This window comes from Chrysoperla carnea, chromosome 1 (genome assembly GCF_905475395.1).
Source record: "Chrysoperla carnea chromosome 1, inChrCarn1.1, whole genome shotgun sequence".
Taxonomy (NCBI): domain Eukaryota; kingdom Metazoa; phylum Arthropoda; class Insecta; order Neuroptera; family Chrysopidae; genus Chrysoperla; species Chrysoperla carnea.
The window spans coordinates 94,979,296-95,002,961 of NC_058337.1; the positions used below are offsets into that span (position 1 = coordinate 94,979,296).

The following is a 23,666-nucleotide window of genomic DNA, read 5'->3' on the forward strand; positions in this document are numbered from 1 at the left end:
AAATATTAAAACTAAATAAAGTTTAACGCCAGATTCAATAAAAAATTATGATAAAAACAAAAAAACCTACAATATTTACTATTAAAAACAGTCTTTTATTTTAAATAAAAATAATCTTTATATCTCTCTTAACGATATGTTTCTTATTTTTTGTATTATGCGTATAAAAATAAACTTAAAAAATTAAATAACAATTTAATGAATTATTTTTAATAATAAAATAACTCTAAAATGAACGAATCTGACTTATCAATTCATTTTTTAAAATTTAGATTTATAAAAAAAAAGTTAAATTTACTAATTACATATTTTCAACATTATTTCTTCTTAACGACCTTCGTTTTAAATACTGTTGTAGAGCTGGAATAGCAAATAATATCACTCCACTTACACCAATTGCTGAACCTGATAAGTAAAATCCTGGATCATATGATTCTAAAATATCATACATCCAACCTAAAATTAAAAAAAAAAAAGTTAATTTTTTTTTTTGAAAGTCTTCCATATACTCACAGGGTGTCAAACTATCCGTAAACCCCCTATAGAGTTTAAAATATTTCTCGTGAAACTTAAAATATTTAATTAGTAAATCGGTAAAGCTGGAGGATCCATTAGATACGTTTTCAGCTTCTGATTTCGAAACTCGAAATCAATTTCTCAACTTTTTCTCTACACAATGTCTTAAAGTCGTAATAATACACTAAAGCATACCTTTAGTATGCTTTAATATTATTATTATCCGCCCACGAAACTGTTTCATTTCTGCTATTGCTATTGGATAGGACAAGTCTAGTAAAGTTGGTGAAATTGTTGGAGTAATTTGTTTTCGATAAGACGTGCACAAGATAGGAAGAATAAAATGACTATCTAATAAGCTATCTAATGGCACGGATAGTATGAACCAGGATACTATCCGCATGAACAATGAAAAATATTTATTTTAATTGTTGCTGTAAAGTTCGGTTTTCCTAATAAAGTGGCCGTAATATATGTTAATAAGGACAGGTAATATACCAGTTCAATGTAGTATTTATAACCATACTGCTAAATGACGATTGCCAGATATTATGTCTTACCAACGGAATATATCGACACGAAAAACAAATCAATTTAAAATTTTGAAAATCACGAATAATTAAAAAAACCTCTTTTTTCACCTTTCACCTTTTTAAATAAAAATTTAAATCAATAGTAAAGATCTCCAACTATAAAGTTTTTTAAGTTTTACTACATCGAAAAAAATGTTTACCAAAATATAGTTTATTAAAATAGCTTACCTGCTAATGGTGGTCCAACCAATGAAGCAAGACCTTGGAACAGTAAAAGTATACCAAAGGCATTCGTAAGTTTATCTAAACCTAAAAGATCGACTAGAATAACTGATGTCAGTCCAACGTAGGCGCCTATCGTAAAACCAAATACTATTGCGTATAATGCTAATGTATAGAAGTCGTAACAGAAGGCACTGAAGAAAGTCGCTGAAATAATTAAATTAATTTGAATTAGTAAATTAATACAATTAAAAACAAATTTTAGACGAAAATGCGGTAGTGATGACTACCCATTTAAAATTCTACTTTGGTTTTATTTTTACACATTAGCCTTGGTTCTTCCATAAAAGATTATCTCTGTCTTACTCTGTTGAACAAGATTTGCCCGAAGTCTTGCAGAACAAGGACTAATGTGGTAACATGAAGAAGAAAAACTCGTAACACTATCTCAGTGTGTTAAACATAGAGAGTCAATTAGATCTTGTTAATGAAATGCAGATAAATCAAAGATTTTCAGATAAAGAAATATGCTTGTACAAAGTTTTACATTTTCTTCACGCTTATAGCATATATTTTCCGAATATTTTCAGTTTATGGCTAACCCTACAATAGACCTTTTCATCCATTTGATTTTGTTTCGAACACTTGTCAAAAACCATTCAACCTAAGAAAGTTAAATATATTTTATCTAAGTTTTCAAGTCGCGTTTTTTGACCAGGATAGAAGAAATAAGATAAGTCTTAACTGGATTGAAAACAGTCCGAAACAAAAAAAAAACCATTTTGTAAATGAAAAGCCCTATGCTTAGAAAAGTATAATGACTTTGATGATATTTCAAACAATAAATATAAAAAATAATATGATTTAGGTATACTTGAAGTTGAAGGACATTTACGCGTTTATTTTTTTCTGTTATTAGTTATAAATGATAACTAAATTTTAATGACCTTTATGAGAAATAAATAAAAAGAGGTATCGCAAAGATATACTAATATCGAATATAACCTATTAAAATAATTCAAAAACTAGGTCAATGTTCTACAAAACGGGTTACCATAACTACACAGAATATAGTTTAGGACTGTACAAATAAGAGGTAGAAATTCACAATTTGTGAAGAACTGCACGTTAGAAAAGTCTATTCTAATTTAGTGGGGTTAGACTGTCGAATCATAATAAAAACTAATCGATACAATTTTAACTATAAAAAAGTAAGCATGATTTATATACCTAGCACTTTGAGAATAAAAATATATCTTACCTATTCCACAGACAGTAAGACAGGTATTATAAATAACCAATCGATTAACCCATGGTTTATCAGAAATATATCCCAGTACAATACGTCCAACTGTATTAGCCATACCAATAATTGATAATAGATAACTAGAATCAGTTGTGGATATATTCATCTTTGTTGCTTGTGGTACAATATAAACATACGGTATATTAAAACCAATGCTTGTTAAAAAATTTGATACAGCAAATAATATAAAAACTGGATCCGAAAATAATGAAAAATCTAACATCTCTTTAAATGTATCCTTTGTATCGGCTGTGCAACAACAATCTGGCTCATCATCATCACTAATTTTATTTTGAGTCTCATTCTTATTGTAAACAATGCGATTATTTTTATTTGCATCAGCAATATTACCATTTATTATTTGGGAAGATGGTAATTGTTTTGTAAAATCATGTATATCTGGTTTTGAATATTGTGGTAAATTTAATAAGCTACCTTGATATAAAATATCAGGCCGTGACATAACACCAACCGATTTACGGGCATTTAATCCAGTAGCAGAAGTGCCAAAATTTGTATTCAATAATGGTTGACTCAAAGCTAAACGAGCATTAATATCATTACTCGGCTTACTGTGTTTCGTGCCATTTTCTAACAATGGAGAATTTTTTGGCTGATTTGTTCGTGGCATTGTATAATGCCCCACCATACTTTGGGGTCTTTCTTTTCCATTTGTTATCATTGGTGGTATTTGTAAATTATTTAATGTTGGATTTGATGCACCCAAAACTTTATTTATTGGTCGTGTTTCGTCCACTTTCTTTTCACTAATTGTCACTAGTTCATTTTCATTTAAATCTTCTTCTGGGTATTCTAGTGGTCGAAATAGTATACCGAAAATAATACAAATTAACATCAATGCACCCACAATAAAAATTGCACCTTTCCAACCATATTGTACATTAAGCCATTCAATAAGAGGGGCAAATACAAATGTACCAAAGCCACTACCACATACTGCAATACCTGTGGCTAACGAACGATATTTCTCGAAGTACATTGTTACACTCACAATTGCAGGTAAGTAGATCAAACCAAAACCGAATCCTGTGCCCAAACCAATTGTAAAGTATAATGTTAAAACATTTTTAGCTAATACACTTATCATTAATGATGCGGATGCCAAAATAGAACCAGCTATTGTTACCGCTCGACATCCATATTTATTTACAAATATACTTGCTATTGGACCTGAAACATAGAAATTAGAATAGTTTTGCGTTATTGCTTGGTTTGGTAAATGAAGCTTAATGCTTTGTGTTTTTACTGAACCTGAACAATATGTAACACCGACTAGAATTGAAAGAATCCATGCTGTTTCTCCTTTTCCCGAATGAAAATAATCCACAAATTGTACATAAAATACACCAAACGAGTACGTCACACCATCGGCTGTAAAAAAAAAAACTTTTATTAATACAAATAGGTTTAATAAGTAAGAATATTATGAGAGTCAATAAAATCCATGACTGATTTAGACGAAATTTGCGAATAACTTGAGCCCTGAGGATGAAAATAGGCTTTTTAATGCCTAAACCAGTACAGCTTCATCCTTTCTTAGTTTTTTTTTAACACCGATCTGTTAACCAATCGAAATTGATATCAGAAGAAATATAATTTAATTATGAAATAAGTGGTAGAGACTGGCCTGCAAAAAACCGTTCATGGGAAAAATTGATTAAAATTAATTTAATTAAAAGTTGTCATAAACACTTTTCGAAAGATAAGCTATCATTGCCGTGTTTATAAATCAAGATAATTTTATAAAAAAAATGTCTCCTCTGGTTATCAGATGGGCGAAGATCGACCTTCTACCGTCAAGGTCTCCTAGACTATAAGAAGATAAATAAAAAAAAACCTAAATCTGATAAAACAATGTAGATCTTCTTGAAAAATCTTGTTAGGTTTTACTTATTTGTCTACAGCTTAAATAAGATTGTTGTTTATAATAAAAAAGTAGCTTTTTCTGCCAAGGTTATTCAGGATTGTTTACCCAAGTGCTTGTTAGTTAGTAAATACTTGGGAAAATGCAAGAAGATATTGAATATTATTGATTGCTTTTTAAGTATTTGTAAAATGTAGAACAATAAAATATGTGTACACATAAAAAATCGATAACATGAGTTCGAATAAATACTCAAAAGAGGGTATCATTAGAGAGAAATCAAAACCCGAAATGAGTAAAGTACTTAAACTTTAAGATTAATTATTAAATAAGTACTCAAATAAAGAAAGATAAATACTCAAAATTTTAAGTGGACTTCACTTCAATTTTACTGTCAATCATTTTTTTCCCTCCAAAATAGAGCGTTAACTATTTTATTTTCCATGTTTTAACGCTCTGAGTTTGTCATATTATTGCTCTTGATACTGCCCTAATACTGATAGTCTTTTGATATTCTGTCATTTGTATACAATGGTGTAATTGATATAAGTGCAAACTATAAATTAATCATATATAACAAAAAATTGGAATCTTTATAAATTCGTCAATAACAATCACTTCGTTAGTAATGGAGTACAGTTTAATCCTAAGCGATCCAGAAGACACAAAACAGGTAACGGTAAAACATATAATGAGTTACGTGCGAAAGCCGACTGTTCTTCAGCCAAAAGAGTACAAAACTGGGCTTTTTAGTTTACACATAATTCTCGAGTGTCATTTTCAGTTGACAATATATTAACTTCTTTGTAGAGTTAGTTACTTGGAAAAAATTATGAACTAATACACGTGTTCTATAATAAATTCATAGAATCGTTACCGACTATGTGTCTTTATTTTTAATTAGTATCCATATTCGAGTAATGGTGTTATCATTTTATTATCAGACAATACACTCAAAATATTTGCACTTTAAATTCTGAAGTACATTTTAAAGATTTTTATTTATTTGAAAAAAAATAATGATTAAATATTTTTAATCTTATTATGTTTTATGATTATTATTAATTTTATGATTAAACTGTCAATTATAGTTATTATAATATAATACATTTTTCAAGTAATTCCATAATTCCAACCGATTAGAAAATATTGCACGTGCTCCTCCATAAAAATAACATTGTATTTATATTTAAAAAATTTATCAAGTTCTATAATTATTACACGTATAAAATATGTAAAGTACAAGGACATTATTAGTCTCTGAAAATGCACTCATGGGCCAATTGATGTTTATGAGGGGAAATAAAAAACCTACTCCTTTCGAGAGCGATGCTTCAACCTATCACTTTGAAAGTTTTTGCAGTAATTTAAGCATACAATGTGCTAATGAACTTGCTGTTCCAATTAATATTGAGCCGTACTAGAAAATTTTTTTTGTCTCAAGTCTTTCGTTTACTTTGTACGATTATTAGTTCCTTTAATATAATTGAAAAAAAGATGACGTTTCATTCAATAGTTGATATCGAAGAGATACATAGTCGGGTACATGATACAGATGACCCAAGTATTAATAAACCTACCCTTTTGAAAAATAAAAAATTTAGAATATATTTCCTTCGCTCAATTTTCTTTCGAGAGCGCCGAATATGGTGTCTCAAAATTTTTTCATGCATTTCAAGATTTCAAGCTTAAAAATGCTTTTTTTTTCTCGATGCGACAAGCAGTACCGAAATCATGCAGAATTTGCTGATAGTATATTTTACTATCGATTTTATCCTACCAATATCACCTCAAAAAATTTATGAAGTAAACACTCCATTTAGATAAAATTATTTGTCAAGTTTCCATTAAGAAATTTATAATTCAAATAAATAATTTTCTTATCAAATTAAAGAATGTAGGTAGGTATGGTTAAGCCTTACTATCACATCACTGATATCGTAAAAAATTAATTTAATCTATACAAATTCTTCGTATTGTTATATCTATATTTCAAGGAAACGCGGAAATGCGATAAAAATTAAAAAGAAAGTATAATTCAAATTTTATAGATTTTTTAGGCATAAAAAATTTTTAATTAATTTTCTATAGATTAGTTATTTATATAATTCGCAAATATTGGGGGGTCGATAAAAATAATAACATTTTTGAATTTTATTATATTTATGATGTGTTTGCTGGAAATAAGTCTCTATACATGCTTGATTTTCAAGAAGTTTGGCCAATTCCAGGAAAATCTTATATCAAATTCAAAAACTTATTAGTGAAAGATTTTATGTGTATGATATAAAATTAATTTGTTCGATATCAAGAGGTTTTAATGTAAATTATTTGTTTTATATTTTTAAATGTAAGTAGGTGTCTAAAATAACAATAATCAAATAATCTGACATAGTTTATAAACGTACATTTTTGATAATTTTTTTGTCTAGTATTATAATTTATTTATATCTCAAAAGTATCTACTTCAATATATTGAGATACTTTAAATAAATAATTAAATAAATATATGTTAAATAATAAATAATCAAATGAATATTTGGATTAATTTTAAATTTACTTAGCAACGCGACAATTAATAACATATATGCCATTTGCTGAAAAATGTCGGTATACAATCAAGCGGAATATTTCATTTTAACAAGGAAATCGCCAATATTTTTTAACTCGCTTTTATTAGCTTAATACGTATGTTATTATATTAGTATATAACGCAAAATTTGAACATGATTTTGATCCCCTTGAACACTTCGGATTAACCACAGATTTGGCATGCCTATCAAGGACCGATGACAATACAATAATTTAATAAGTTTATTTGATTATCCTGATCAAGATTTTCAGGATTAACGATTTCCATATCTGAAAATATTTATTTTCTCTGTTCCTTGCGCTCCCACCATATTCATACTGAATTTTTGATAAATAAATATAATAGTCTAAAAAACACAATCAAATAATAGCTTAAAAAAGTAAAAAACACGCTCTTGTGAACCTAAAAGGTAGAAAATAATTTCTTTAAATTCAAAAAATCATTTTATCGTAAAAAAGCGTGGGGTTCTTATTAAGATATTTTATGACTAATGGTTTTTTTGAATTTAAATACTTTTAATTACCATATATGAGTTTTACCACCTTTTCCGCTTACAATTTCATTTATCAGCTCCTCAATGACTTTCAGAGACTGTGTGCACCTCCTTCATGCATATACCATGCACTACAACAGCTCATCATAACTATTAATTAAATTAATTTTTCCAGGTTTGTACGTGTGCAAAATCTGAGAACTATCAGCCTATCTAATACCAACGCCATAGTGGTTTTATAAAACTACCCTTTATAACAATCTGCATTTGTAATGGTGACATGATGTCACTCGTATCTGGAAACTATCTCTAATAAAAACTGTGACAGAGTGAGTTATAGGAAAATTGAACCGAAAATACATGAAACGGGTTGTTACAGATATCCGCAGTTGGTTAAAAGTTTCGAATGATTAATCATGATATTCAGATAACAATACTGAAAATGAATTTTATAATAAGGATTATTATTATTAAAAAAAAAAAAATTCTTTAAAATTATACATCCGGTCACGTGAGAGCAAACACCAATAAGCTTACAAATACAAAAACATGTAAACTTGCATATACAAAAATGATATTATGTCACGGTTTGATGTCATTCAAGACACCATGACACTCTATACTGTTTTAGAAATAAATTTGAATTGTTTTTTTAAAATGCAAAATACATAAGGTAAATAGTATTTATTTTTTTAAATAATACTTTCTTGATGTAAATTAGATACTAACGCAACGCATAAACCAATTTTTCGAATTTAGGACAAGAGACTATGACTGGGACTTTTAGTGTAATAAACTTGTCTGGAAGTAAATTTGCTAGAGTTACACAACTCCTGCGTTACGAAATTCTAAACAATTTTTTAAATCTCAAACAAAGGCAAAGGAACAATAGATTAGCCGATAAATAATTATTATATTCAATAACACTTGAATATGATTGTGCAGTAAAAGTAAGTAATATCACTTTGAATAGGGATTGTCTTTGACATAGTAATAAGATTATGAATGATACATAAAATTTAAAGAAAATATGTGTTTTTTTTATGAATTAATTTTCATAAAAACAAAATTCTTTTGTTTTTATGAAATATCAGCACAAAAAAGAAATCCTTGAACATTTTTATCGGTGCCAAGATAGTTGTATAAGTCAATATAAATAAAGTCAAAAAAAATTTGTAAACAAAAGATTTATTATTAGTCAAAAGTCACTGCACTAAAAGAGATGCATTTTTATTGATGCAAATTTATCTCTCCCAAATGAAGACAACAAATTAATGTAATTTTATTCATTTTAATTCTTTGTTTTCAACATTTTAGTTTGACAATAATATTTACTTGCATTTAAGGCGTTAAAGTATCTAGCTAAAAAAAGGGCTTTGACCCTTAAAGGTCATTTGGGTAATCTGGTTCCAAAAGGTCATAATTGTAATATGTATTTATAGTCTTTGAAAGGTAGACTAAGAAAATTCAATAAGTAGATTTCTATAGGTAAATAAAAGATTTACAGAAAAAAAGATTAGTTACTAGAGGGTCCTGTACTTTCTTTCTTACATATGACTTGCTAAGAAATTCAAATTTTATATTCTCAATAATACATGCTCTCGGGAGCTAAAAACTGAGGAATATTTTCCTTAGTAAAATTTCTATAATTTCAGAAAGGATAACCAAAAGCCCTTTCCTATAAAGAAATTAGGAGGTTATTATTCCTGAAAATAGACCGTTTTTATATTACTGTAGAAAGCTGTGTATATTTTTTTAACAAATACTGGTGACCCATGTACCTACTAAAAAGTGAAATCTAACTTTTAACTGGTAAGAGATAAAGGAACACATTAAGTTAGAAATTTATTCCTTCAAAATTTTTTAATTAAAGATTTTCATTTACCTCTTATACCGATAGTAGATATGCATCAGTTCATCGATGGTAAATTTTCATTATTCTTAACATTTTTCTAGAAATGTACATCAATAGTAAAATATTATAGTTTTTATACCCTGTATATATGAAATATATATCAAGGTATACTAAGTTCAGTCCTAATTTTCATAAAGCTTAAAATATAATTGATACAAACAAAACTTTGGTATATATGTTCATAAAATCGCCTAATTAGTCCATTTGCGCCTGTCCGTCTATTCGTCGTTGAACACAATAACTCAAAAATAATATCAAGCTGTTTTTTTTTATAGCTTACTCAAAGCATAAAAATTGAGTTTGAGTTCGTAAAGGATAAACATAGGTCAATTGGATCTTGGGTGCCTAGGACCCATCTAGTAAACCGTTAGAGATAGGACAAAAGTTTAGATGAAAAAATATTTCTTATAAAAAAATAACAACTTTTGTTTGAAACATTTTTTCGTAGACATAATTATTTACTCGTAAGGGCGTTAATTAGGATTAAATTTTGGTGTCTATTTTCTCCAAAACTATGAAAGATAGAGTTGAAAATTTGCAATTTTCTCAAAAAACAAAAAAAATTTTTTTTTGAAGTTTTCGTAAACCAAAAGAACTTGCGACCGCAAGGCCCCCATAACTTTGTTGGTTTTTTTAAAATTTTCTAATTTATTAAAAACATTGCAAACACTGACACTGAATTTATTAAAAACATTGCAAGCATTGACTTTATATGCGTATTATTTCCACAATTCACTCAGTCAATTGTTTCTTTTAACTTGTTTCTAATTACAATTCGAAATAAATATACCATAGATTGAACAATTGGAATTCCATACAACAGACAGAAGTGAGTTTAAGTGAGACATAAATTTTTTTATTTACAGTCAAACCAAATAAAAGACGTACTAAAATAAATACGCAATTTCGTTGTAAAATCTGAAAAGCAAAAGTCGAACGAGCTATTTTCAAAATTTTTAACAAAGACAAATAAAAATAGAATTTAACAACGTTAGGCACGCATAAATTAAAGTAATTCGAAATATAAATTAAAAATAAATATAACCAATTTGAAAAAAAAAAGTGTTATAGATTATTTTAGTTCAGAAAACAAAAATAGACACAGCATTCACTAACCAAGTGTTAAATTTTGTCATATAAGCTGCTTAAGAATTCAAAATACAAATAAATGGATATGTAATATACTTAAATAAATGCAATAGATACATACAGAGTGCTCCTACGATCAAGGAGGCGTTTTCTTAAAATAACATTTTAATAAAATTTTGTAAATTTTAGTTTATTGATTGATTATCTTTGACAATTTGTGATGACATAGCCAAGTTGGCCGCCTCTAGCAGCGGTACAAAGATCCTTTTCCATTCGAAGTGCGGTACCTTTGGTTAAAAACCGTCTAAAGAAAAAATTTATAAGCGATAAATATAGTAATTTACTTTCTTTTTATATATAGGCAATTTTATTACAGATATGACGTACAAATTCCATACTGAACAAATTTAAATATTTATATGATTTCTCTAGCCGGTTTTTTCCAAAGAGGTACATTTTTTAGACCGTGAGTCTATTTATCTTCATTAGCCAGCGCGAACTTCAAAATGAGGCATGAATCATGGAAATTGATAAAGAAATAAGATCTCGTAATGTGACAGAAAACAGGCAAGAGAAATAATACTTATCTAAGATTAAAGCATAGCTATGAGAATTGTGGTAGGCTATAAGAATATAACTATGAGAATTGTGGTGTTGCCTTTTACACTCTTGCCAATTTTCTGAAGTTTAAATATTTATCTTATAACAGGTTATGCAGTTTTGGTTTTATGATTCTATTCCTTCCATTCATTTGTATTTGAAAATTTATTAATTTTTGTTACTGATAGGCTCTGGTCTTCTCTTTAAATATTTTGTATAATAATAGACTACATAAAGTTGATGTTTTCAAACATCATTGTATTCAAATCGTCGCAAATGCATTTAAAAAAAAATAGGACAATGACTCCATTATAGTTAGTTAGTTATTTTTAACAATTTGTAAATTGAGTTGAAATTATTTTGGATATTTTAAATTAGAAATTTATTGTAAATAAAAATTACGATACAACACAATTTAACAGCCAATTTTTCAATTGAACAAAATTAAATTTTTGTTTTAATCAAGTCTTATTTATTTTTATGTTAGTGGGATTAGTATCAGAAATTTTCCGCACGAATAATGCTTTTGTTTACTCAAGGTTTATGTCCTAAGAAAACTTTTTATAACTATCGGCATGGTGGCAACACTTGCAGCGTGCAGATTGCGGGTTGTTTCCACCCCGGGCTTTTTCCAAATTTGAAAAAAGTTGTAGACGATCAAAGAGCATAAAATTTTTTACGAATTGAATAAAACTCATTTAAAATATCATAGAAAAAGGACTTATTTTTTGTATGTTATCATTGGTTTTATATTTTGAAAACCCTGTAAAACAAAAACCCATAATTTTTTTCAAATTAATTTTACCATCTTAAAATACATAAACAAGTATTTAAGAATATTGTACAAATTGAATTAAGTAATTCCTAAATTTTATTTTTAACTAACTAAAGAAAGTTATCTATTAAATTAGTAAAATCTAACAACTTGGGGCTTTTTTTTTATGAGTTTATCTGAAAAGAAGAGTATCAGGAGAGGTAACAACTGTATCAATATAACGAATCAACAACAATTTAACTACCAAAAGAATGAAACTTTTAATGAGTGTTTCAAATCCTGTGTAATGTTATGAACAACTTGTTCGCCCGATAAAAATGTATTTAAAGATTGTAAAATAATAAATTGATGATTTTAAGCTATCAAAATCATACACTTTTCTACATCACCCTGTTTGTGTAGACTCATTTCGTTACAAAAAGACGGCATAGAATGCCTGGGGCCTATAGTACAGGAGATGGTATAAGATTGACCTTCACCCACTTGATAACCCAGATGAGACTTGTTTGATATGAAATTTTATTGATGGATAGCTTGTGATAGCTTCTCTAATGAAGACTGTTTATTATTTTCGTAGTAAAATTATCTTTCTTTTGATACCAGTTTCGATTGGCTATTGGTTAACAGATCGTTGTAGCTACCACCTATAATTAGGTACTTGTTCATACGGTATGAATAGATCTTCACTGATTTATTAACAGATCGAAATTTTTACCAGAAGAAAGATAATTTAATTACAAAAATAATGATATAGGCTTGCCTGTAATAAAAAAGTCTTAAAATAAGTTGACTAATTTTTTTTTTTTTAATTTATGTGCCATGTGTATTAACGGCTGCACGTTTAACATCTGAGATCATATGCCCAGCCGGTTTCATACAAATTATTATTAAAATTAATTTTATTAATAAAATATATTATATTTAATTTATTAAAATATAGTATATTTCCCCAAAAAATCCAAGAATTTGATCGAAAACACGGTCTACGCAAATTTTAAATACATGTAGTATCTACTAAAAACACAATAATTTATGTTAAATAATATTTTGATAAAGCAAACACCTAATGCAAATTTATTTAATCCCCTATTGTTTAAGCCATAAACTTTAATAAGTAGGCGTTTATTAAAATAAATAATTTTTTTATTTTTACAAAAGATAATGCAATATTTACAATTATAAATCCCTAAATATTTAATTATAATAATTAAAAGATAATTATACAACAAACGTTTAAAATAATATTTAATGATATCAACCAGTTATTTTACGGAAAGTTGATAGTTATTACCAAGATTTTATTAACTCGGTCTCTTGTATACCAATATCTGTGTGTTCAGTACCTACTGTTAATCTTTTATCTAAAAATTAAGGATAAGGTAGATACGGTAATATTTACGTTTTTAAAACGGACAAAAAAATATCAAATAAAAATTACGTTTAATATACCTCGTTCTTAAACGGATTAAAGTAAAATTAAATTAAATTTAACAGGAATCAAATAACCCTTACAATTTAACATACTTACATATTTCTAAAACTATTTAATTATGGTATTCTTTTTAGTCCGTATTAAGGTAATTTCTATCTCGTGTTTATTTTGATTAAATTTTTTTTGTGGATAAATTTAAAATTTAAAAATGGGTAATTTTTAAGTACAGTTAAAATTTTATACTTCAAAATCGAGTCTTGAAAAAGAATGATTTTTATCAGTATGACTAAAAATTCATGTCGATTTCGAGTAGACTGTCGATTTTACCATATATTCAGCTCAAAGTAATTTTAAAAATGTTGCATATTATATTACTATCCTTAATAATATAAATAATTAAAGTATTGATATTCAAGCACAGAGCTTATTATATCACATAAGCTATTTTAGTTAATTGATACTAGTGGGCTAAAAGCGTTATTAACGTACGCATGCGAAATTTGCACAATTGTTCGTCACTCGCAGAAGTACGTTAATAAAGCGTTATCACAGCGCTAAAATATAAAAATAGAAGATAATTATTATTTATTTGTCATGACTTATTGAGAAAAATAGAAAAATTAAAAAAGTTACTATCGTAACTAGTTATTAGTTTACATTTTGACAGTAATTTGGAGTGTGATAATGAATTCGTTACGATACTAGTGCTACTAATAATTCATTGCGACACTAGTGCGGTATGAACTATTTTTCCGACGCATGGTCAGTGATAAAAGCAGTTCTTATCTCACGGACGTAGATAAAAAAAATTAACATTTAATAAATAATGTGTTGATACGAATTAACAGCATGTGATTAATTACGTCAGATAATATGTAAACAAAACGTTTTAAAAGAAAACACCAAATATTTTGAAAATGGAATGAAAAAAAGCTTATCTATATTAGGTCTTTAGGTCTTCAATAATTGCTTTGAATATTGGCAGATTATTAAAACTTTTACAAATGTATGTTATTTAAACTTTCAAACAACATTTGTAATGTATCCCTCTAATTTTCATTCACGTTTATTTGAAATATAGCCTCTGGCCGATAGTATGGTCACTTGATCTTGAATTTGAAAAGCATTTAAAAAATGTTAGGATCTATAAAATAATCTTGTTTAACAGTTTATTTCGCGCTTAAATACCTAAAAATTTGTACGCCATTTATCAATTTTGTTTTTGTTTCGCATTTTCTTATCGTCGATGGACGATAGAAATCAGATTCAATATCAATAAAAAATGAATCGTTCAATCGCGTTTTTTTCAATGGATCATTATTGATAAATAGGAGAGAAAATTATCAAAGGATGGTGCTATTGTAATTTGAAAAAATCCAGATTACTGGAAAGCAATCCATGAACAAATTCTATTAAAACAAATGAAAACAAACAATTGACTAAAATTGTTGAAATATCCTGTATAGAAACTGTTGAATGGGAGTGCTTGCATTATTTTTATAAATTTGAAGAGATTAAAAACCAACAAAATTATGACGGCCATTCGGCTGACATTTATTTGGTTTTCAAAAATTTGGAAAAGTATTTTCTAGAGCTTTTTTCGTTTTTTCGAGAATGCCAGGTGTACCATTTTGCATAGTACATCGGTATATTATCTGATTTTAGAATAAGACATTAATCAAATTTTTTCTAGAAAGAGTGTAGCAAGTTGTACATTTATTTAATTTCGATCTTAAAATAGTCAATTTTAACTATGCAAGCAAGTTCAACTTTTATTAAAAATGAATTTCCTCATTTCTCATTTAAAAGGATATTCTTTTATAACATTTTTGGGATGACTCAAATTTAATTTCTTGCATGTATATATAAATTTGTTCCCTTTAACCTGATATGATCTCGTTTTTCCACAAACTCAACAGTATGAAAACTGTCTTTTTGTTATTAAAATATTATCAAAAGCTAATATTGCGAAAGCTTTTTTAAAATGAGTAAAAAAGTTCATTTTAATCCCATTTAAATAGCTTCACGGTTTGTCATTTCACCGCTGTACATAAGCTTTTCTGAATATTCCTATAGTACAAGAACAACCAAAACTAACAATTTTTTGTTATTTCCTGCTGAGTTAGAGGGTATTTGTTCCCGAGCTAAATTGCTATAAAGTAGCAGCAGGTTAGTCTTATCAAAAAACTTTAAATTAAATAATTTATTTTTCTGTTAAAATTAAAAATAATATTTAATGAACTTAATATTATGATATTAAAAAGTAAATTAGTGATGCTTAAACACACTGACATAATAAGATTATGGATTATAATTAATAATATTTTTCATGTAATTAGTATAATTTTGATAATAACAACAAAAATAAATAAAAAATATTCCATGTTACTAACTATAATTAATTGCTTACTAAATTGTTACTATAAGCTTTAAATATTAAATTACAGGACAGTTTACATTTTAAAATTTCATATTTATAATCATTGCTTTCATCATGGAATAAAAAATATTTTGTATTTTTTATAAGCGAGAAAAATACAAACATTTTCTTTGATTTAGAATACAAATAAAAATTATTTATAAATGATTTTTAAATTGTAAATACGTTCAATACAAAGTTGTTTTTATGTCTTGTTATTTATTTTCATTCAGGTTTTCATTTTTAATTTAACTATTTAAATATTTCATTTTTGGCTTTATGGCAGTCTATGAATTTTTCGTTCTTGTGAATGAAAAGTGATAGCGATCTCAGATTTTCGCAATCATTGCGTAATAACATCAAGATAAATTGAAAAGAATGCAAAGGAAGGTGCGTAGAAATTGGGACACTGAAAAGGGGGAGAAAAATATAACTAGAAATTTTTCTGTCAATACTAAAAAAATGGAAATTTTGAAAATGAGTAAAGTTGTAAAAAATTCTTTAAACAATAATTTACTCCGCGATTATTTTTCTGTAAAACTAATATTTGCGGTAATACTTACGGTAATTGATTTTAGGAAATTAAAAATTTCAAATAACTAGAAAAGCGAGTACCTCTTAGCCACTCTGTTACAACAGAATATTTAATATTGAAGTATTTTAGGCAGTTATAGAAAGAAAGTTAAGTAATAAGTTCACAAAAAAGGTTAAATTTTTGACTGTATTTTATGTTTGTCATTGTCCCAGACAATATGTAAAAAATTATAAGCTTATAAATTTAACCGATGCATCCTTTATCAGACTATCCTGTATATTCAAGTCGAATATATACGATCAATTCAACAACAATGATATTTTTAGAAAAAAGCAAGTTTGCCCTTTTTAGAAAATTCAAGAATTAACAATCCATTTAATATCTATCTATTCTAGAACATTTATAATCCAAAACGGTCGTTAGCCCATTTAAGTATCCCGCCCTCCACAAATGACAACTCTGGGCGGCAATTTATTTGTTTACTACTTGAAAGTTTCCTTTCCTATTTTAGTGAATCCCTGCATTATCCTGATTGCTCAGTTCCTCGATGCACGTATGCTGCAAGAATATTGAACTCAAAAACTGTTGAATAAAGTTCAAATGATTCTGTATTACACGTGCTGTTGTTCAGTTGGCAATTTGTTTCGAAAGCATTTGAACTATTAAAGAGTAAGAGAGAGACGAAGTATAGTAGAAACATAAATTGAGTTGTTATATATTCTTGACCCACATATAAGTATAATAATAATAATAATAATAATACAAGTATTTAGTGTAAAGAAAACATAGTGCATTTGCCAACTGCATAAACATAAATAAACTACGTAATTTTATACGATGTGAATAAAGTTAAGTCTTCAATTTTTCTTAAAGTTATAAATATATGTAATAAGCGTATCGTCAATATATCGCCGTTTACATACCCTTGTGCACCAAATTTGTACTCACAACCTTCAATTTCCAATTTTCGGAAAATGATTGGGGCTGTAGCAAAAAACAAATATGAAAACAAAAAAATTTGCACATTTAAAAAGGCTGATTTGACTTATAACCGAACCGAGTAGGAATCCATTTCGGCTAAAATTTTTCTAGAAATACCTCTTAAAGAAACAAACAAATCCGGTAACACAAGAATACCGTCAACCATGCGAATTTCCTTTCAACAAAAGTGCGTAATCCAATAATTAAAAAAGGATTTGTATTCAATTGGATTGCTTAGGTCTAATCCATTGTAGATTCGTAAGAAAAATGCAAAGTGATACGTGATAAGTATTTTTTTAAGTCAGAAAAGAAAAAGCTCAATGAAATTTTGTGATATGAAAATTTTACATTCAATGTATGTTTTTTTTTATAAATGTCCCTACATTCTTTTGATAAATGTCCTTGCTATAACCGAAAGGGGTGCAACAACGTCCCCTAACCCCAGACTCAGTAGAAGAAAATTGGTGAACAATTATTGTTATTGTTAAAGTATAGTTTGCAAGTACATATTACCAGCACTTAAGTTTTCCATCACTTTTAGTTTGTTTTAAGATTTGGAAGGCGAATAACTGTAGTCTGAAGCTACCATTTTGCTATTTCTTGGGTTGAGGATATTTTTCAATATGCAAACAATACACAATATATTTATCAAAAGAGTGATACAAAAATTTGATTTTTTGTTTCAACATCAACAGCATTAAATATTAAATTTCATAAAAATGTCGTGAATATTGTAATATCAGCGAAAAATTTTTCTTGTCATCAAGTAAGATGTTTTTTCATTCAACACTTTATAAAAAAGGTGTTTATTTTGTCAGTAGCATGTGTCTTAAGTTATAACTTACAACCAAGACAGATGCATTAAAATTATCACAAACTCATGGCAAAAAATCTTTCAATATATAACTTATTCTGCGGAAGCTATGTTTCTTAGATAATTTAAATAGATAAAGTATGAAGCAAATATTCCAAAAAATTTCGGGAAAGGATCCTAGGCGATACTTTACAGGCAAAAACCCACTAGTCACGTCATACGTAAGTACCGCCATAGAGATTACATATAAAACTTTGTTTTGCTAAAAGGAGATGTGCAACCTTTTAATGCAATCTTTGATTGCTTAAAATTTCTTCGTTTTTAATCAATTTTGATTTCACTTTCAAATTTTGTCATGGTATCAAGTCCAGTTTTACATTTTTACGGGTAATATGGCTAATTCGACATCAGGACTTTCCCTCTATTAGATTTTACGTAGAATATTAATGATACTACATCCTATATATAGCACACGGTCTTCACCCCGCGCTCGATCAAGTTTGTCAACCTAATTTTCGTATAGTTCATTCATTAAGCGAAATTTACTAGCTAGTTTGTAAATAATAAAAGTTAAACTTAATCTGGATTATCAAAATTTCTTATATTGAAGAAGCATTTTATTATAATTTTAAGCATGTTTATAAAATAATGTAAATAAATTATAAATTTTTAAATACTAAATTTTCACTTGTTGGTCCTGATTAATGTCAGGGCCAAGTTAACACACACACATAAACAAAATTGTCTTTTATAGCATGTGTTACAAATACATAAAATCCAAAAATAAATGTTTTCTTCCGTATCATATGAACTGTGCGTCTAAGTATATGTCTACCACGTTCATACGTGCGATCAGTTTGTTCATTTATATTTTTTGTGTCTGAAATTAATAAAACTTTGTAGTCTCATTTTCAATTTAAACATTTAAATTAAACCCTACATATATGTAATATATGGTGAAAATATTAAATTAACGCTTAGAAATATTGATTGTACAAATATAATTTTCGTACAAGTGGTAAATAAGTTATCCATTTCTACTTGGCTGCTCGTTAACATGGTAACTTAAGCCTTATGTGCGCAAGCAACTACTCTTGCGTTGATGCACATTTGGGGGACCTGGATTCCCACCTCCAATATTAGTAAATTGATTTAAGTATTTGAGTAATCACAATTAAAAAGTAATTAAGATGTATGTGCGTTCAAAAGTAGCACCCTGAATTTTTACTTTTTTTAAATAACTGCTGGCTGTCGTTTCACCTTACTTTTATCAAACAAAAAGATTATATACAGTTTCTGTGGAAAGGAAGCAGGTATACAAAACTTGGAGTAGTAGGGATTCTGGTAACATCCGAAATATATATATCTATAAGATTTTCTGTAAAAGCTACAATTGACAAAGTGCGGTACAAAAATTTTGCAAAATCAAATACCTCTGGCTTCTGGTATATGAAGAGCTGTTGTTTTCTGAGAATAACAATCGAAAAAATGAGATAATTTGATAATTAAATAAAGACAACAGCTTATACCAATTAAATCAGTTTATAGTTTTCTTCATATCGTTAAATGACACCTACTACTTTAAATGAGTATCATTGGCAATTTTAATGAGTATTATAAACAAATTTTTCAATTTTTTCCAAAACCATTTCTTCTAAACTAGGCCTCAGATCGGAAATTGGTAAATAACTTTTTCCTTTGTCTTTATGACCTTATCCAAGAAGTCCAACGTTTTGTAATCAATTGTAGAACATCTTGTGTACGGTTAATAAAATTACAATCAGTATACAGAGTGATTCAAGTTATAGAAGAAGGACACATCAAATGGACATCAAGACACATCTTCTCAACTCACTGTCAAAAATTGAAAATTTATCCAAGTTTTCTAAGCATTTGTTTTAGCAAATATAATTCACAAAAATATTCTTTTTTTCAAAAATTCCAAGACCTTGTATCTAAAAAAGTACGGGTAGGTATTGACTTCCTGAAATGTGATTGATGAAATTCTTTGCTACTAGAATACAGAACTCGTAAATATGATAGTGGCAGTTACCTATTACATAAATGCAATCCTTTAAATTTTCTGTTTTCTGAAATAATTTGCTAAGTGTAGCTTATTTAAGGTAGTAGGCACTATCGGTAATAGACTTTACATTCAGAATTAAATGAAACTTGGTATAATTGTCCATTATTATATCATAATTAACCAGTTAAATTTTAAGGGGCCCTCAGAGAACTGAAAATCTGAACGTCCAGTTTTGTGAAATAAAATAAAATCAATGATTTCCCATAAGGATCCATGTTAAAATATTTTTTTTTCAGTTCTCTGAAGGCCCCTAAAAACTGGTTAATTATGATATAATAACGGACAACTATGCCAAGTTTCATTAAATTCTGAATGCAAAGTCTATTACCGATGGTACTGCCTTAAAGAGTGTACATTCTTAACTTCTTAATTTTACTGTGAGCATGGAGATGCTTTATTTGTTGCTTTTATATATGTTGACTTGTTACAAATAAAAATGTTTGCTGAAATTGTCAACGGGTTTTTCCTCGAGAACAATAACAATAACAAAGCAAAAAAACCGTAAAATAAATAATTTTATGTCTTCTCCTGAGATAGTCTTGTCTAAGTTTTCACTCTTCTTAATATTGTAGGCGTACCTGCATTTTTTCACTTTCTAACATTTATAAAGATAATTCGATTTATTTAGGTTGAAGATATTATAGACATTCGAGTTTTTATTTTATGTTATCGATAACAATAAACCAATTATTTACTAATTCGAACATCATTTTGGTATCAAAATTAAGGCCATAATAAATTACTATGACAAAGTTCAGAGGTTAGTGATCAAAAATTAAAAAATAAATAAAGACCATATTATGTTTCTTTGTTGTTTATAATAAAATAAATTATAATCATCTTTTCATATACTTCATAAATTACTCATTTTTTTGTGATAAAATTCTCGTTAGTTTTATGGATATATGATTCATGTTATTTACAAATTATATTTATATTACACTATGTTTGATTAAAATATTAAAATACGCCCACCAAAAGAAGAATTAGTGCAATTTCAAAATTGTCAAATTTACTACAAATTTTAAGAAATAATGTTTTTGTGATCCGAATGAAAAATAACGGATTTAAAAGAGGTTTTGTAATTGATATCTGATTTAAAAGACGATAGTAATATTTAGCGTTGCAATAGCATAGTTTAGCCTGATATTCCTCTGTAGAGTTGCCTACAAGCCCTCACAAAAGTTATAACTTATAGAGGAGGAGTAGGTGTATGTTATAAATTCGTTTCATAACCTGTAGAAGACACAGAGTTTTGGAAATTATATTTGTTTTTCGCTTCTTTCAGGCATCCCTAGATTAGAAATTTCTATGACTTTGAACTACAGTACGGTCTCCCTAAGTTGAGCTAGAGGGTTGAAATTGGTGATGAAGACTCTTCATTCTCTTTGGGATAAGGGGTTTTATGTGGATTGAAGTGTAGGATTAGTACTCACTAAAGATTAGATGCCCATTGTGATATTCTATATGTGTGTTACCACCTTTTAGATGAAAATTTCAGCATAGTGGTACACCGCCTTCATACATATAGCCATGCTTTACACCAGGAGATACACCCACCAATAACAGCTATTAAATAAATTACTTTTAGCTTTGATGCACGGTAAAGGAACCCGAGAACCTAGACATATCGCGTACTGTATTTTTAACGCTTTAACAAACTGATCCAACTAGGAGTTACTTGGCCTAATAAAATAAGATTTTTGAAATTAATATTATTTCCAGACTAAATATTTTAATATTGATAATAATTAAGGGTAATAAAAGCTGTTAATTTAAGTTTTATGTAAATTAATATAATAAAAATGAATAATTATTTTGTTAACAAAATGCTATTACTTATTACGAACCTATTTTTTTGTTATTCAAAGTATATTGATTATACGAATATTTATTGATGTGATGCTAGCACAAGTTGGGGTAGAGAACCGGGCTATTCATAATGCTGTAAAACAAAAACCCATCTATTTTTCAAATTATTATTTTTTAAATTATCTTAAGGACGACAACCAACGCAATTTCAAATAAAAAGCTTGCTTTTTTTAATATAAAGTTGGACTAAGTCTAAATCAATTCCTCAAATTTTTTAAAGGCTTGCCCGATTATTTAAATAAATAAATGGCTTCAAAAGTAGGCATATTTAACATTGGTTTTTTTATGGTAAAACGGTAGATGGGTGAAATGTTTTTATAGTTTTCTCCAAAACTAATCGGTAGAAATTAAAAAAGAAAAAAAATATTTGAATTAGAGTCTAACTTTAATAAATTATTGGAAAAAAGTAAAAAAAAAACCGTTGTGCCCGACTACTTAAGGATGTATGAGTACGGTGTTGGGGACACAAATTGAAAAAATATATATTTTCAATTTTGATGGTGAATTATGTTATAACTATACAATAATATAAGACGAAAAGTAATAATAAAATTTTTCGATATCTGGAGTAATTTTCAAAATATCGAAAATTGGAAATTTAGTTGAATTATGTAACTTCCAATATTTCAAAAACCATGGCAGATATCGAAAAATTTTAATCTTATTTTTCGTCTATATTCAAGAAGTTTAGTAAATTTTATAATTCTATTGATAATTTGTTTATAAATACAAGGTAACTAATTTTCATATCTTCTATAAGTGTAAAAACTTAAACCCAAGATTAGTGTAGAGTTGGTTACACTACGATTATCCACTCACAAAATAACATGAATTGATTTCAATTAAACTATATATAAGAATTGAAATGTTTACTTACTTATAATATGTATCATAAATGATGCAAATACAACCACCCATCCCCATCCACCGTCGGGAGCTTTAGGACCATCATTAATACTGTCTTCTTCATCATCAATTGTATTATTCTTGTGGCGTTTTGTTGTAGCACCGTGTGACATTTTTAATTTTATATTAATTCTAATTTAAAGTTACAATAATAAAACTTTTGTTTTGAAAATATTGATTGTCGTTTTTAAAAAAAACTATTTTCTTCAATTTTCATTTTTTACTAAGTAAAAATAATGCACTTTTATTTCATATTGAAGTGTTTTTTTGATTAATGTAGAAAAATTCTGGAATCTATAATGTCGTTAAATGTATGTTTTAAAAAGCTTAACATCACAATTGATAAAACTTATATTAAAAATTTTACACTTTACACTTTTAAAATTTAGTCAAATGAAATATCTGACGTTAATTGTTGCTTTGATGTTGGATGAAACAAATTGTAAGTTGAATCTTGATTTTGATTTATATTTATTCTGAAATTAAAAAAAAAATTTATCTTAAAATGAGATGAATTTTGTGTATAAAACAAACATAAAATTAATAGATAAGAGTCAGTATTTTTTTTTAAATTTTTTGGAAGAGATTAACATTATTTGTATAAGTATGATTTATTCTGTTATAGTAACTGATAAGTAGATCTATGTCAAAATTATTGTATTATTTTTAACCCCCCACGACGTTATTTAAATTA

General features: G+C 27.6%; 1 protein-coding gene across 1 annotated transcript; it reads right to left on the reverse strand.

The window, feature by feature from the left end:
- Positions 1 to 247: 247 nt before the first annotated feature.
- LOC123297681 lies at positions 248 to 23,130 on the reverse strand. Its single transcript, XM_044879434.1, has 5 exons — positions 22,944 to 23,130; positions 3,850 to 3,969; positions 2,533 to 3,768; positions 1,278 to 1,478; positions 248 to 456 (listed from the first exon to the last, which is right to left on the reverse strand). The coding sequence occupies exons 1-5, from the start codon at positions 23,083 to 23,085 to the stop codon at positions 302 to 304; spliced, it is 1,854 nt and encodes a 617-aa protein (XP_044735369.1). The 5' UTR covers positions 23,086 to 23,130; the 3' UTR covers positions 248 to 301.
- Positions 23,131 to 23,666: the final 536 nt, after the last annotated feature.